At 46.9% G+C, this 16,646-nt stretch overlaps 1 protein-coding gene across 2 annotated transcripts in view; it reads left to right on the top strand.

Annotated features, from left to right (window-relative positions):
- NALCN (sodium leak channel, non-selective) overlaps positions 1-16,646 on the top strand; it is a 421,791-nt gene that overhangs the window by 32,945 nt on the left and 372,200 nt on the right. For both annotated transcript variants that reach the window (XM_066593014.1, XM_066593005.1), the window contains exon 5: positions 10,493-10,621. In XM_066593014.1, the coding sequence (XP_066449111.1) occupies positions 10,493-10,621 (129 nt within the window). The remainder of the gene's footprint in view (positions 1-10,492; positions 10,622-16,646) is intronic.

Here is a 16,646-nt window from a genome sequence, read left to right as displayed (position 1 = left end):
ATAGTACCTTCAACTCCCATGTGGAGAAAAATGAAGGACGAAGAGCTGTTCCTGACTACCTGTGTGACAGCATCCCTGGCAGAGTGAGTCCCTTGAGAGAGAGAGAGAGAGAGAGAGAGAGAGATCATGAGAAAGAGAAGGTGCATACGGTCAGGCCTGGTGCAGAGGTACTACATGGTTATTTTTCCTATGTGGACATCCTGAAGTCTGGGATCACCGCGTAGAGGTACACTCATTTGTTTTCACATTCGCCTGTCCTGAAGTCTGTGTTCACGGGGTAGAGGTACTCTCAAGTCTGCTTCTTTATCTGTGCTGCCAATTTGTGTAAACTGTACTATCTGATGGAAAAAATGTTAAGTAAAGTTTTGTCTGCGGCTCTATTATTTACCACCGAGGGTCATACTGTTAGGTAATGGAATGGTAGCATCACCTGTGACATTTGCTATCCCTGTTCTCCAGTCATTTGGGCATCCCTATCCTAGGGGTGTCCAGGAAAGAGGCCCAGTGCTGCCCTGGCTGAGCCTACCTGTGTCCCTCCGGGAGGGAGCCTAGTAAGTGCCACCGTGACAAGTGACCACTCCACCCTCCCAGCTCGTCAACGTGTGCCTTGTGTCTGGGGTCACCCTGCTGGACGCTGCACGTGCAGATTTGTTTTGGAAAACAAATCGCAGCATGGTTCATTTTTGTGCAGTTGCCACACGGGCGGCTTCCATTGAAGTCAAGGAAGCCTTCTGATCTGCAACCCGTCCGCAGTTGACAGTGTGGACAGGCTGCAGATCCGTGGGAAAGCAGGAGATTTAAAAAAAAAATCTGTATTGCCCATGTCCAACAGGGCGCCCTGCAGACCATCTGCAGTACAGATTACCCCGGAAATGGACAGGTCCGCACAGACGCCTCTGACTTCCCGCACAGGTACGCAGGGTCCTTGCCCGTGGGCAGGGTGGGATTCCTCTGCAGAATCCGACCCGCCCGTGGACATTGGGCCTTAATGTTTCAAAAACCTCTGATCTAGGAACCAACTGCAGGTGCCAATATAAATTATTTATCTGCAGATTATGAAATGCTTGTGGAGCTGCTATATTTAATGCCTGACGTCAAGGGAATAAGGTTGGCTTTTTCCCTTCTGAGTTGCTTTCTCTGAAAATTAAGCTGTTCCCCATCCCACATCCTCATAGAATTAAAACACATATTTAACCAAGGCAAAAAATGAAATTTTAGTTAAGGAAACAAAAACACAAATAAAGGTATCTTTCGACCTTATTGGCAAAGCATACCAGCCTAGACCTACTTCAGCATAAAAGTGCTATGGTTTTATATAATAGACATTTTTCTATAAGGATACTTAGCCCCAATATCCACAAGCAGATCTGATTTGCGGAATCAGCGAGGGTCACCCGCGTGGAAGATCTGCAAATCAAGCCGCCCATAGGGGCACATGGGCATTGATTTGCGGACCTTTCGGTCTGGAAAAAAATCACAGCATGCTCCATTTCATTGCGGATCCCGCCCGGACGGCTTCCATTGCTGGAAAGCAGGAGTTTTTAAAAAAACAACTCCACTGTGCATGTGCGGCAGGTAAGTAGAAGTCCCACAGTGTCCTAGGCCACGGTAAGGGTCGGAATCCGCTGCGTGCTGCTGCATGCGGAATCCGATCCGCCCGTTGACTTGAAGCCCTAGAGGTAGGTATAAGTCCATAATGTACCCCAGTATACGCTGTCTTTCTTTTCTTTGTACCCACGAATATTGTGGCATACATAGTCTACCATATGACATGCATACAAAGATATTCCAGCTCAGTATGTAAAGCACTTGATACAAAACCATACAAATGTGTGCATTCTACATACTTTAATCTCCTTTTGTACGAACCTGAACAACATCAAGCTTCACTGTGACTGCATAAAACTTTCTTCTTCAAAGTTTGTCAATGCAAAAATGTAATTAAAATTTTAAAATAATATGATTTGCCAGTTTTCTGGCAATGTTCCTAAAATGTAGATTATTTTATAATAATAATTTCATTTGAAATTCATTTCAATTTGCTTCTTCAGTGTATAATTTACTTATTAGGGATATTATTGACACAAAAATAAACATGTCACCTGTCAGATTGCTTATTAAAATTTCCCCAAATTACCAGAGGTTCTGAGATTAATTTCCTGATTTGCATTCAGTTAATTAAAGCGTAATTTTGATTTAAAAGTGCCTTTAGATATTTTGCGTCTCGGTTTATTACCACAAGTGTTTTATAGAAATCCAATGGTAATCCAACTGAAGGTCTGTCCGTGCCACTACAGAGCACAAATGTTTTCTGAGGAATTTAGGCTGCTTTCACACCTGCATTAGGGCTCAGTCAGACGGATGTTTTTTGCTGCGCATGTTTTTTGCGTTTGTGATCCGCATCTATTAGAACCAATGCTTTTTAATGACAGCGGTCACGTGTCCGATTTTTACCTGCGCACATAAAATTTGCACGGTAAAAATTGGGCAAGGGATTTTAAAACGCAAGTGAGGCCTCAGTCAGACGGGCGTTTTTTCGCGCGATTTGTGGATCGCATGATGGATGCGCATCCGCAAATCGCATGACCGGGGCTGACGATTCGCCGAAAAATCTGCAGCTAGCAGCACTTTCGGCGAAACGGCCCAGTGCTGCCCGCTATCCTCTGCCACAGCTGTGGCACAGTTGTGGCAAAGGAGAACGGTGTTCGCCCATTGAATTCAATGGAGCCGGCAATACAGCCAGCTCCATTGAAAGCAATGGGCTGCCGGCGAGCGCGGGATGAATTTTCGGGAAGGGCTTAAAAATATAAGCCCTTCCCTGAAAACCATCCTAAAATGTGTAAAAAAAAAAAAAAAAGTATACTCACCTTTTCCCTGCAGACGGAGTTCAGCCGCGTCCGGCCAGCAGTTCCCCTAAACTGCTCTGTGTAGTATTCAGCAGGCGGGGATTTAAAATCCCCGCCTGCTGAATGGGCTGCCTCTGATTGGTCACAGCCCTCACCAATCAGAGGCAGCTCTCACTCACCCATTCATGAATTAATGAATGGGTAAGTGAGTGCTGCCTCTGATTGGCTGAGCGCAGGGACCAATCAGAGGCAGCTCCTAGCTGTCATTCAATAGCTGAGAGCTGCCTCTGATTGGTCCCTGCACTCAGAGGATACCCCTTTGTTAGTTATAATTATAGTTCTGGGTTTACACTTAAATTGAACGTGGAAGGGCCACTGATGTAGTACATGTAAAATAAACTATATTTACACATTGCGTAGAATATCATTGTAATTATTTCTTATGCAGACTTACGTGTCTTCATGGTTACAGTACATACTACCAACACATTCTGTGTGCATTTGATCATATAGTCATGTGTTGCTCTCTTATATTTACGTTCTATCATTGCTTCAATTTTTATCTCAGACACAGTATATTAGAGCAATTAAACAGTGGACATAGTCTTTAATTTTCAGTCATTAGTGGTATAGTAATTGGGATGGCAGTAGAGATGAGCGAACGTACTCGTCCGAGCTTGATATTCGTGCGAATATTAGGGTGTTCGGGATGCTCGTTACTCTTAACGAGCACCACGCGGTGTTCCGGTTACTTTCAGTTTCCTCTCTGAGACGTTAGCGCGCTTTTCTGGCCAATTGAAAGATAGGGAAGGCATTACAACTTCCCCCTGTGATGTTCAAGCCCTATACCACCCCCCTGCTGTGAGTGGCTGGGGCGATCAGATGTCACCCGAGTATAAAAGTCGGCCCCTCCCACGGCTCGCCTCAGATGTCTTGTGAGTTAGCTGAGGGAAAGTGCTGCTGGTGCTGGAGCTGCTGTAGGGAGAGTGTTAGTAGTGAGTGTAGGCTTCAAGAACCACAACGGTCCTTCTCAGGGCCACATCTATCCGTGTGCAGTACTGTGGAGGGTGCTGTTAGCAGTGTTGCACAAATTTTTTTTTTTTCAAAATCGGCAGTCTGCAGAGCATTGCACCTTGCAGTAATACTACAGGGACAGAAGTGGTGCTTAGGTAGGGAGAGTGTTAGGAGTGAGTGTAGGCTTCAAGAACCCCAACGGTCCTTCTTAGGGCCACATCTATCCGTGTGCAGTACTGTGCAGGCTGCTGTTAGCAGTGTTGCATATTTTTTTCTTTTCAAAATCGGCTGTCTGCAGAGCATTGCGCCTTGCAGTAATACTACAGGGAGAGAATTGTGTAGGCAGGGCCAGAAGACATATATTATTGATTGAATATAGTCAGTGGCCCTCCGTTTCCCAAAAAGGGAAAAATTGTATTTGTCCTGCAGTCTTGCGCCAATTTATTTCCTGCCTGGGAAAAGTAACCGCTGTGCTGCACTTCATATAACTGCATTTCTGTGCAACATATATCTTATCTGATTGAATATAGTCAGTGGGCCCTCCGTTTCCCAAAAAGGGAAACATTCTATTTGTCCTGCAGGCTTGCGCCAATTTATTTGCTGCCTGTGAAAAGTCTCCGCTCTGCTGCACTTCATATAACTGCATTTCTGTGCAACACATATCTTATCTGATTGAATATAGTCAGTGGGCCCTCCGTTTCCCAAAAAGGGAAACATTCTATTTGTCCTGCAGGCTTGCGCCAATTTATTTCCTGCCTGGGAAAAGTAACCGCTGTGCTGCACTTCATATAACTACATTTCTGTGCAACACATATCTTATCTGATTGAATATAGTCAGTGGGCCCTCCGTTTCCCAAAAAGGGAAACATTCAATTTGTCCTGCAGGCTTGCGCCAATTTATTTGCTGCCTGTGAAAAGTCTCCGCTCTGCTGCACTTCATATAACTGCATTTCTGTGCAACACATATCTTATCTGATTGAATATAGTCAGTGGGCCCTCCGTTTCCCAAAAAGGGAAACATTCAATTTGTCCTGCAGGCTTGCGCCAATTTATTTGCTGCCTGTGAAAAGTCTCTGCTCTGCTGCACTTCATATAACTGCATTTCTGTGGAACAGATTTCTTATCTGATTGAATATAGTCAGTGGGCCTTTTCTTTTTAAAAAAAGGGAAAAATTCTATGTGCCCTGCCTCTGTCAGTCCTCAGCGTTCTGTGTACGTGTGTGGTGGGTGGAGATAGTAAACAAATCATACGCAGCCAGCTACGTTTAACAGCAGGCTTGCGCCAATTTATTTCCTGCCTGGGAAATCACATCACTGGTAATACACCATGCTGAGGGGTAGGGGTAGGCCTATAGGACGTGGACGCGGGCGAGGACGCGGAGGCCCAAGTCAGGGTGTGGGCACAGGCCGAGCCAGTGCGGTGGCCAGGGGTAGAGGCAGGGCCAGACCGAATAATCCACCAACTGTTTCCCAAAGCGCCCCCTCGCGCCATGCCACCCTGCACAGGTCAAGGTGCTCTACGGTGTGGCAGTTTTTCACAGAGACGCCTGACGACCGACGAACAGTGGTGTGCAACCTTTGTCACGCCAAGATCAGCTGGGGAGGCACCACCAACAGCATGCGCAGGCATATGATGGCCAAGCACCCCACAAGGTGGGACGATGCCCGTTCACCGCCTCCGGTTTGCACCACTGCCTCTCCCCCTGTGCCCCAACCTGCCACTGAGATCCAACCCCCCTCTGAGGACACAGGCACTACCGTCTCCTGGCCTGCACCCACACCCTCACCTCCGCTTTCCTCGGCCCCATCCAGCAATGTCTCTCAGCGTAGCGTCCAGACGTCGCTAGCGCCACAGTTTGAGCGCAAGCGCAAGTACGACGCCACGCACCCGCACGCTCAAGCGTTAAACGTGCACATTGCAAAATTGATCAGCCTAGAGATGCTGCCGTATAGGCTTGTGGAAACGGAGGCTTTCAAAAGCATGATGGCGGCGGCGGCCCCGCGCTACTCGGTTCCCAGTCGCCACTACTTTTCCCGATGTGCCGTCCCAGGCCTGCACAACCACGTCTCCCGCAACATTGTACGCGCCCTCACCAACGCGGTTACTGCCAAGGTCCACTTAACAACAGACACGTGGACAAGCACAGGCGGGCAGGGCCACTATATCTCCCTGACGGCACATTGGGTGAATTTAGTGGAGGCTGGGACAGAGTCAGAGCCTGGGACCGCTCACGTCCTACCCACCCCCCGAATTGCGTGCCCCAGCTCGGTGGTGGTATCTGCGGGGGTGTATGCTTTCTCCACTAAACCACCCTCCTCCTCCTCCTACGCAACCTCTGTCTCGCAATCAAGATGTGTCAGCAGCAGCACGTCGCCAGCAGTCGGTGTCACGCGGTGTGGCAGCACAGCGGTGGGCAAGCGTCAGCAGGCCGTGCTGAAACTACTCAGCTTAGGAGAGAAGAGGCACACGGCCCACGAACTGCTGCAGGGTCTGACAGAGCAGACCGACCGCTGGCTTGCGCCGCTGAGCCTCCAACCGGGCATGGTCGTGTGTGACAACGGCCGTAAGCTGGTGGCGGCTCTGCAGCTCGGCAGCCTCACGCACGTGCCATGCCTGGCCCATGTGTTTAATTTGGTGGTTCAGCGCTTTCTGAACCCCACTTGTCATACCTGCTCGGAAAGGTGCGCCGGATCTGCGCACATTTCCGCAAATCACACACGCACGCTGCCACCCTGCGGACCCTGCAACATCGGTTTAATCTGCCAGTGCACCGACTGCTGTGCGACATGCCCACACAGTGGAACTCTACGCTCCACATGTTGGCCAGACTCTATGAGCAGCGTAGAGCTATAGTGAAATACCAACTCCAACTTGCGCGGCGCAGTGGGAGTCAGCCTCCTCAATTATTTACAGAAGAGTGGGCCTGGTTGGCAGCCATCTGCCAGGTCCTTGGAAAATTTGAGGAGTCTACCCAGGTGGTGAGCGGCGATGCTGCAATCATTAGCGTCACCATTCCTCTGCTATGCATCTTGAGAGGTTCCCTGCAAAGCATAAAGGCAGACGCTTTGCGCTCGGAAACAGAGCCGGGGGAAGACAGTATGTCGCTGGATAGTCAGAGCACCCTCCTGTCTATATCTCAGCGCGTTCAGGAGGAGGAGGAGGAGCATGAGGAGGAGGGGGAAGAGACAGCTTGGCCCACTGCTGACGGTACCCATGCTGCTTGCCTGTCATCCTTTCAGCGTGTATGGCCTGAGGAGGAGGAAGAGGAGGAGGAGGAGGATCCTGAAAGTGATCTTCCTAGTGAAGACAGCCATGTGTTGCGTACAGGTACCCTGGCACACATGGCTGACTTCATGTTAGGATGCCTTTCTCGTGACCCTCGCGTTACACGCATTCTGGCCACTACGGATTACTGGGTGTACACACTGCTCGATTCATGGTATAAGGAGAGCCTTTGCACTCTCATTCCCGAAGAGGAAAGGGGTTCGAGAATGATGCTATACCACAGGGCGCTGGTGGACAAACTGATGGTAAACTTCCCATCCGACAGCGCTAGTGGCAGAAAGCGCAGTTCCGAGGGCCAGGTAGCAGGGGAGGCGCAGAGATCAGGCAGCATGTACAGCGCAGGCAGGGGAACATTCTCCAAGGCCTTTGCCAGCTTTATGGCTCCCCAGCAAGACTGTGTCACCGCTCCCCAGTCAAGGCTGAGTCGGCGGGAGCACTGTAAAAGGATGGTGAGGGAGTACGTAGCCGATCGCACGACCGTCCTCCGTGACGCCTCTGCCACCTACAACTACTGGGTGTCGAAGCTGGACACGTGGCCTGAACTCGCGCTGTATGCCCTGGAGGTGCTTGCTTGTCCTGCGGCTAGCGTCTTGTCAGAGAGTGTGTTTAGTGTGGCTGGGGGAATCATCACGGATAAGCGTACCCACCTGTCAACCGACAGTGCCGACAGGCTTACACTCATCAAGATGAACAAAGCCTGGATTTCCCCAGACTTCTCTTCTCCACCAGCGGACAGCAGCGATACCTAAGCAATACGTAGGCTGCACCCGCGGATGGAAGCATCGTTCTCTCTCACCATCCAAAACGGGGACATTTCTGCTTCATCAATCTGTGTATAATATTCCTCCTCCTCCTCCTCCTCCTCCTCCTCCTGCTCCTCCTCCTGAAACCTCACGTAATCACGCCGAACGGGCAATTTTTCTTAGGGCCACAAGGCTCACTCATATAATTTTTCTAAACAATTTTTATATGTTTCAATGCTCTTAAAAGCGTTGAAACTTTAACTTGAACCAATTTTTCGTTAAACTGGGCTGCCTCCAGGCCTAGTTACCACTTAAGCCACATTAACCAAAGCGATTAATGGGTTTCACCTGCCCTCTTGGTTGGCCATGGCCAATTTTTTGGATGCACATTAGTACTGTTGATACAGCAATTTTTGTGGGCCCTCGCCTACAGTGTAATCAAATGAATTTTTAGCCCACCTGCATTACAGCTGACGTTACATCCGCTGTGTTGGGCAATGCAATGGGATATATTTATGTACCGCCGGTGGCTTCCTGGCACCCACCCATGCTGTGGGTCCACAGGGAATTATAAATGCATCTGTTTCCACTTCTAAAGAACCCCAGTCTGACTGGGGCATGCAGTGTGGGCCGAAGCCCACCTGCATTAAGCACGACATTACTACCTCAGCTGTGTTGGGCAATGCAATGGGATATATTTATGTACCGCCGGTGGCTTCCTGGCACCCACCCATGCTGTGGGTCCACAGAGAATTATAAATGCATCTGTTTCCACATCTAAAGAACCCCAGTCAGACTGGGGCATGCAGTGTGGGTCGAAGCCCACCTGCATTAAGCACGACATTACTACCTCAGCTCTGTTGGGCAATGCAATGGGATATATTTATGTACTGCCGGTGGCTTCCTGGCACCCACCCATGCTGTGGGTCCACAGAGAATTATAAATGCATCTGTTTCCACATCTAAAGAACCCCAGTCAGACTGGGGCATGCAGTGTGGGCCGAAGCCCACCTGCATTAAGCACGACATTACTACCTCAGCTGTGTTGGGCAATGCAATGGGATATTTTTATGTACCGCCGGTGGGTTCCAGGGAGCCACCCATGCTGTGGGTCCACAGGGAATTATAAATGCATCTGTTTCCACATCTAAAGAACCCCAGTCAGACTGGGGCATGCAGTGTGGGCCGAAGCCCACCTGCATTAAGCACGACATTACTACCTCAGCTCTGTTGGGCAATGCAATGGGATATTTTTATGTACCGCCGGTGGGTTCCAGGGAGCCACCCATGCTGTCGGTCCACAGGGACTTCACAATAGGGAGTTGTACCTGCCTGTGTCTATGAATTAAAAACCGCGGTCTGACTGGGGCATGCAGACACCTTGACAGAATGAATAGTGTGTGGCACATAGGTTCCCCATTGCTATGCCCACGTGTGCAGCTCCTGATGGCGGTGGCACAGGATTATATTTCTCATTGCTTCTGTACAGCATTGTGGGCTATCGCCCCGCCCCTTTTAAAGAGGGTCGCTGCCTAGCCGTGCCAACCCTCTGCAGTGTGTGCCTGCGGTTCCTCCTCATGGCAGACGCACTTATAAATAGACATGAGGGTGGTGTGGCATGAGGGCAGATGAAGGCTGCGCAGGGACACTTTTGTGTGCGCTGTGGACACTGGGTCGTGCAGGGGGGGTTGGTCAGCATGTAACCCAGGAGAAGTGGCAGCGGAGTGTCATGCAGGCAGTGATTGTGCTTTGTTGGAGGTAGTGTGGTGCTTAGCTAAGGTATGCATTGCTAATGAGGGCTTTTCAGAAGTAAAAGTTGTTGGGGGGGGGCCCACTCTTGCCGCTATTGTGGCTTAATAGTGGGACCTGTGAACTTGAGATGCAGCCCAACATGTAGCCCCTCGCCTGCCCTATCCGTTGCTGTGTCGTTCCCATCACTTTCTTGAATTGCCCAGATTTTCACACATGAAAACCTTAGCGAGCATCGGCGAAATACAAAAATGCTCCGGTCGCCCATTGACTTCAATGGGGTTCGTTACTCGAAACGAACCCTCGAGCATCGCGATAATTTCGTCCCGAGTAACGAGCACCCGAGCATTTTGGTGCTCGCTCATCTCTAGATGGCAGTTGTAGCAGCTGTCCTATGTGCAAGCCGTATATTATAAAACACCGGATGCTTAGCAGGTTGATATATACAGTAGGTTTGTGAGAAAGTTCCAGCTAATTTTAAAATGCATTGATTTCTGCCCTTGCTTCTCTGGGCAGAGGGCGGTCTCACTCAGTGATTAACAGCCATGTCAGTATGCAGCCTCCTAATAGGAACAATGCGCTCACTGAACTTTTACGTCCTTGCTATCCCTAGTCGTATATTGGATGAACAAGATGAATGAAATCTTTTCCCAAAAAACGTTCTACTGATCCAATCAGCTCCTATAACATGCTACTGGACATCATATTCCACATGGCAGCTTACTGTTTAAATAGCTTCAAGGACATACAGCAGTAAAAGGTGGAAATATGTTTTTAGATGGATTTGGAATACGTTGTTGTTTTACATTCTCATGTTAAACATGCATTTAATTTAAACATGCTTATTTTTCTAGGCGCTCAGGAGAGCAAATCTGGAGTGTCTCCATATTTCTACTCTTTTTCCTGCTTCTTTATGGAATTCTTGGTGTTCAGATGTTTGGCACTTTTACATATCATTGTGTGACAAATGATACACAACCAGGGTAAGTAAATAGTTTAATACTGTTAACGGGGTGTTCTTTTCATAGCAGTTAATAATAGGTCAATTAGCCATCTCATAAGAGTAGTGGCAGGATCTGCCATCCAGCCGTGTGGCTATCAATAACCTTCATTAAAGGAGTAGTCCAAGATTTGCCAGGTCCCCCATGGCAAAATAAGCTAGCACTACTCCCCTCTCCTGGCTCCCCGCAAGTCTCCTGTTGGCTCCAGGTCTCATCTGTGATGTATTGTTAACAGGCTGCAGCAGCCTGTGTATGTGATGTCATAGTTGCCCAAAATGTATGGGTCCTGGAGCTTATATAGAACTCATTGTGCCCCATAGCAAAACGCAGAATTGGACCCTCCTGCAAAAAAAAAAAAAAATATATATATATATATTAGAAACAGTATATCTGTAACCCACTGGTTTCAGATACAAGCTCTCAGCAGTCACTATATGATAGCCTGATAGTAGTTCCACCCAGTGATAGTGATTACAGTGAGCCTCGTGTGGCGCAGAGTGTAAGCTCTCGCCTACGACCTGGCGGTTGCAGGTTCGATTCCCACATGAATCAGGTAGCCGGCTCAAGGTTGACTCAGCCTTCCATCCTTCCGAGGTCGGTAAAATGAGAACCCAGCTTGGTGGGGGGTAATAAGTAATAATTACCTGAAAGCGCTGCGGAATAAGTTGGCGCTATACAAATACCATGATTTGATTACAGTGCAGTTACCTCTAGTGATCACAGGTGATGACTCCTTTAATTGGTGACGTACATTCTTGGTTCTTTTTCTGGGCCCAGACCACTATAAAGTGGCCCCACAAAGTACTAGTGTCCCATTTATGGCCCTAAGAAATGCAGGCACCCCCTCTGTGACCCCATAAATTTCTGGTATCCCCTCTGTGGCCCCAAAAATTCCTGGTGTCCCCCTTCCCTTTCCCTTGAATGTCCAGCCAGCAGGTGCAGCACAAGTCTTTCTGCAGCTTATATTTCTGCTGTTCCAAATGCTGCTCTCTGTCAGTGTAGGCTTCCTCACCTCAGAAAAGTATTCAGACCAGTAAGAATATAAATTATAGACATACGTGTGCTGCACCTTCTGCTTACAGCCAAGGGAAGAAGGAGGGGAGTCTGTGGTAGGACAGGCCTACAGGCCCTGTAGTATTGGGTGGCATGCCACTGCCTGGGACAGTTTAGTTGCTTCTTATTTGACAATGTCCTAAACATTATTTAGGTTATAGAATGAAGTTACTGAATGTCTGAGGAAAGTGTATTGTGTTGAGTGTCCTTTATTGTACTATTTTGATCCCAATTAGTAGTTACAGTGGCTCATCTGCAGTGTGTATATGTACCCTTTCATTAACTCTCAGGAGATAGAAGAGCTGATTTAGCAGAGATTTGGAAAACTGGTGTAAAAATGTGGTGTTGGGTCCAAACTGCTCTTTCACATGGGCATAATTTTAATGCAAAATAGGCACGTAAAAAATTGCATCTATTAGAGCCAATGATTTCTTATAGAAATGTTCAGATGAAGAAATTTTAGACACGCAAAAAACTTAAAAAGATAGGACATTCGTGACTGCAACGCACACATGTATGGTCGGTGCTACCTGAAAAGATAGGACCTGACCTATCTTTGGTGCATGATGTGCAGGAGTTTAGCTGTGTCCGACGCTCGGAAATGAGATTACAAGTCATTGTGAGGATTTCTGCCGACCAAGAGAATTCCAAACAGCAGTGCCACAGCTAAACCCAGAGGCACATTTTAAATGTTTTGCTGTAAACTCCTGTTACTTTCCCGCCGGTTATGAGGGGAAGACCTGAGGGTTCCATTCATCTTCACATAGATTCCCTTAATCCCCGCGGCGACTAACAGGAGTTTACAGCGGGACATTTAAAACATGCTTCTGGGACTCCTTCCACCTCTCTCCCCAGCAGCAGATTCCCCAAGGGATTTCCCCATAGCGATGACAGACAGAGGGGAGGGGTTAGAGGGCTTTCCTGATAGAGAGAGGGCATGGAAAGAGAGATCCTCCCTCTAGCCCCACCCCTTTCATCTTGCTATGGGGGAATCCTTGGGAGAAGCCCTCCAGCCCCACCCTCTTCAGCCCCGTCCCCTTTCTGCGCTTTGGGGATATACTTAGGGGGTGCTCTATAGCCCTGCCCCATCTATCTCTGTGCTATAGGGATTTCCCTCGGGGATCCCCGTAGCCCGTTCTCTTTCTGCGCTATAGGGATATCCCTCAGGGATCCCCATATCCCCACTCTCTCCCTGCTATGGGGAAATCCCATGGAGCATCATATCTCTCTCCTCCTGGAACAGCTGCTCTTTTTTAAGCAACACACTGCTCCAGTGAATGGAAGATTTTCACATACATGAATCTCGGGTCTTCTGGGCGGTACAAATTACCCGTTCACATGATTTTTAGTGCAGTTTAGCTGCAAATTTTTAACACGCCTATTCTGCACTAAAAACCAAGCCCGTGTGGAAGAGCCCAGCTTCCTCACTCGTAAATTGTTCACATTTACTGTACCAATGAACGACTGAACGATCAGTATTTAATGTTTAAAAGGATTTTATTAAACTTCCATATGAAAATAGCAATCAGATTTTAAATGTAGAATTGACTATTATGCTGTTTGCAACAACAGAAGGCCTTTTCTACAGAGGCGTATTTATCGTGCTTGATTTGATGTCTTCTTGTGTTATAACACATATATTACTTTCCTGTATATATTTAAAATAAACATTTCAACAATATTCTGTGTTCCGCCTAATGAACTCCCACCCAGCTGGCCTCCCAGTCGCCAAGCCGAACGATCGGTATTTAAACCGAACTATTAGAGAATGAGCCAATGATGATTTTCATCACTGCATGAAATGAACAATGAATGATAAGTGAACGAATTATCATTCATCGTTCGATCATCAGCTGTACACATTTTTAATGAGATATATATTTCCAGCTGTTTACTTTATTCTGGAAGCACATTGGAAAAAACTATAGTTTTTTTTTTTAACCATTTAGGAGACATACAGATTTAACATTTTGAGGAACATTTTGTATTCCTACACCAAGCCAAGATTGCAAAGGCTCATAGGTGTCAGAATGATAGATACCCCCACAAATGACCCCATTTAAAAAAATACACATCTTAATGTATTCATGTGTATTTTGACCCCACAGTTTCTTTTCAGGAGTTGATGCAATAGTGCACATGAAAATGAGGATTTGTACCCCAAAATGGATACCCCTGTTTATCATGTGTTCAGAAACCTACCCATTGTAGCCACAATCTACGTAGAGAACACATGGCTAGGCCTACAATGGAGGGAACACCCATTGGATTTCAAGACACAACTGAATAAATTCCAGGCCCAATTGCTCACTTGCGCAGAAAAAAAATTGACTCCCTAAAAATAATCCCCCCTCCCCTTTTTGGCATTCCCTAAATCTTAGATAAAAGTAATACTGTAAACTGTGTGGTATGTCTGAAAACAGGGGTAAATACGGAGGCCTGATTGGGATGGGCACATGGGGCAATAAAACCGGGTATCCCTCCTCCTCCCATGCTTGCTGCAAACCCAACACTTTTTTGGCTGCATTTCTTGACCTCAGTGGCAGGGATGGGGTGCAAAAAGTGGCACTTTGTGAGGCTTCGTAATCTTGCTGAGGTGCAGCGGTTTCAAACAGAAGGCGCTCAATAAGCTGCTCCTGGAACTGCAGGAAGGCAAACCGCAGCCCCCTGGTGTCTTCTCTCTACTCTCCGCTGTCTTTGTTAGCGGAGGCAGAGAAATTTCAAATTTCTGGGTCTCTCCCTCCATTACACTTGCACCTGCCATTTTGGCCGCGGTCACACGCACAGCGCAGGGAGACGGAAGGCAGAAAGCAGCAGGGGACTGCAGCAGGCTGCAGCTAAGCAGTTTTAGCCCCCCCAAAGCAATCCGATCGCTGAGAGGAGCTGAAACGCTCACCGTTTCTGCGCCGCCATTTATTTTTTTTCAGATCGGCTGACTGGGGACTGCAAACCGCTGCCCTCAGTGTGTACTACAGACTCCCACCTATCTCCGGTAAGTGAAACCCTGCAGCTGTGACACGCGACGGGCCCGTGTAGAATAAGGCCCAGTCCGGGAGGCCGTCAAAAGGCATATTAGCGGTTATGTAGGGGTTACATAGGGCTGGAACACCTACACAATCATTTTCAGTCTGACCTGAATTGCTCTTGTAATCCTTCCTAAACCGAGATTACGTTTTGTGCTTTTAACGGTGTGTCGTTTTGTACATTATTAATGCAACATGAGAAAAGGTCCAAATCACTAGTGATTTCAGATGTAGAATGATAGAATTGGGTACGCAAATATGTCACTAATGCTAAGTAATAGTTGCATGATGGCATGGGTAAGATGCAGCTTAGTATATTTAGAAGAAATGAGTGTGAAATATCAGAGCCAGACAGGTTTTAGATTTGGTGCTGAAAGTCTAGCCAATGACCATTATTTACTAAAACTGGGGTTTAAGAAAGTACACAGCAGGACGTCTCCATGTATTTGTAATGTGGTGCAGTTGAGTGGAGAAAAGCAGAGAATTACATTGGACGTGTACTCTTTGTTATGGCTGCCTGTTGTGTGATGTAGAATATATTTGAAAATATTACTGAGCCGTTCAGCAGCAGCTGGAAAATGAAGTGATCCAGCAGTCATGCAGTAATGACTGTTTCCCAGCTGCACAAAATTACTTTGGATGGCTTGAATAGGCAGATTTGTAATACAAAGAGAAGGATTTTTATTTTCTTGAAAACACTAGATTTGACTCGCCTTAAAAGATATTATTTTAAAAAATAAAAATGGAAAAAGATGTTCAGTTGAAGCAACTATTATCTGCGTTTTCGTGTTTATGGATTGATTGACTGACGGGAAATAGTAAGGGTCATGTACAAATACTGGTGTACCAGCTGAATGCCAGTCTTTAGACATACTGCTTTACACATGCCTGATGAGGGATAAAGTCCACCTTATAGATCAATGCCAGGCCTCACCTTAAAGGAAAAGAGAACAATTGCTAAAGAAGTCAAATAAATACCATGGCCATTTTCCTGACACATGCAAAAAAAAGCTGTGTATATCACGACAAATGTTTGGCATAGATGTATTGATACCCGTCTTTTATGGATTGTTGCCCTATCAGACTCTATAGATCCAGAACAAAATTCCTGCTGTGTACAATTACAGATGTGCCCTTTCTTACTCTTCCTCTCGGTTTGATGTATTCACAGATGTGTGGCACAAGATAACTAGCTTTGAAAAAAAAAAGTCATTTCATGATGCTGTCAGGAGATGTACACCTGTATATGCTATATCTGTCTGTGCAGCCACCATGGGGTTCTGGTGCAAAATGGAGCCTATCAAGAGTATTACTAGCATTTTGCAATAAATTGTTTATTGTATGGCAAGAAATTGGAGTCTTTCACAAAAATCACAAAAATTTAGGAGTGAAAACATCTGTATTTGTGTAAGGTCACCTGCACACGTCCCGAGCAAACGATCCGTGGAATTTCGCACCAATTTAAGCCAATAGAGCACATATCTGCTCACACGAGTGGACAGCGACTGCGATTTTCTGTTCGCAAAAAAAAAATCACAGCATGCTCCATTTTTGCATGAATTCCGCGCAGACGGCTTTCATTGAAGTCAGTGGAAGCTATCCAACCCGCGGGCAATTGACATTGCGGAAAGGTCGCAGATTCTAGTGATGACACGGTGGGAAAAGCAAGAGTTTATAAAAAAATCTGTATTGTGCATGTCTGATCGCGAGCCGTGCAGACCATATATGGTACAGATCATGAAGACAATAGCAGGTACATGCAGACTCCGGCCAGGCACAGGGTCGCACTGAGTTTAAGTTTATAAATTCTATAAGTTATTACAGATGAAAATGTGATTGTTCTCAGTACGAAAAACCAAGTAATCTTGTAGGTATGATACCTTTTAATGGCTAACAAAAATACATGATGTTATAGCGAGCTTTCAAACCTA

Source organism: Eleutherodactylus coqui, chromosome 1, assembly GCF_035609145.1.
Source record: "Eleutherodactylus coqui strain aEleCoq1 chromosome 1, aEleCoq1.hap1, whole genome shotgun sequence".
NCBI classification, from domain to species: domain Eukaryota; kingdom Metazoa; phylum Chordata; class Amphibia; order Anura; family Eleutherodactylidae; genus Eleutherodactylus; species Eleutherodactylus coqui.
The sequence above is the reverse complement of the archived record's forward strand: the minus strand, read 5'-3'. Positions and strand labels throughout refer to the sequence as shown.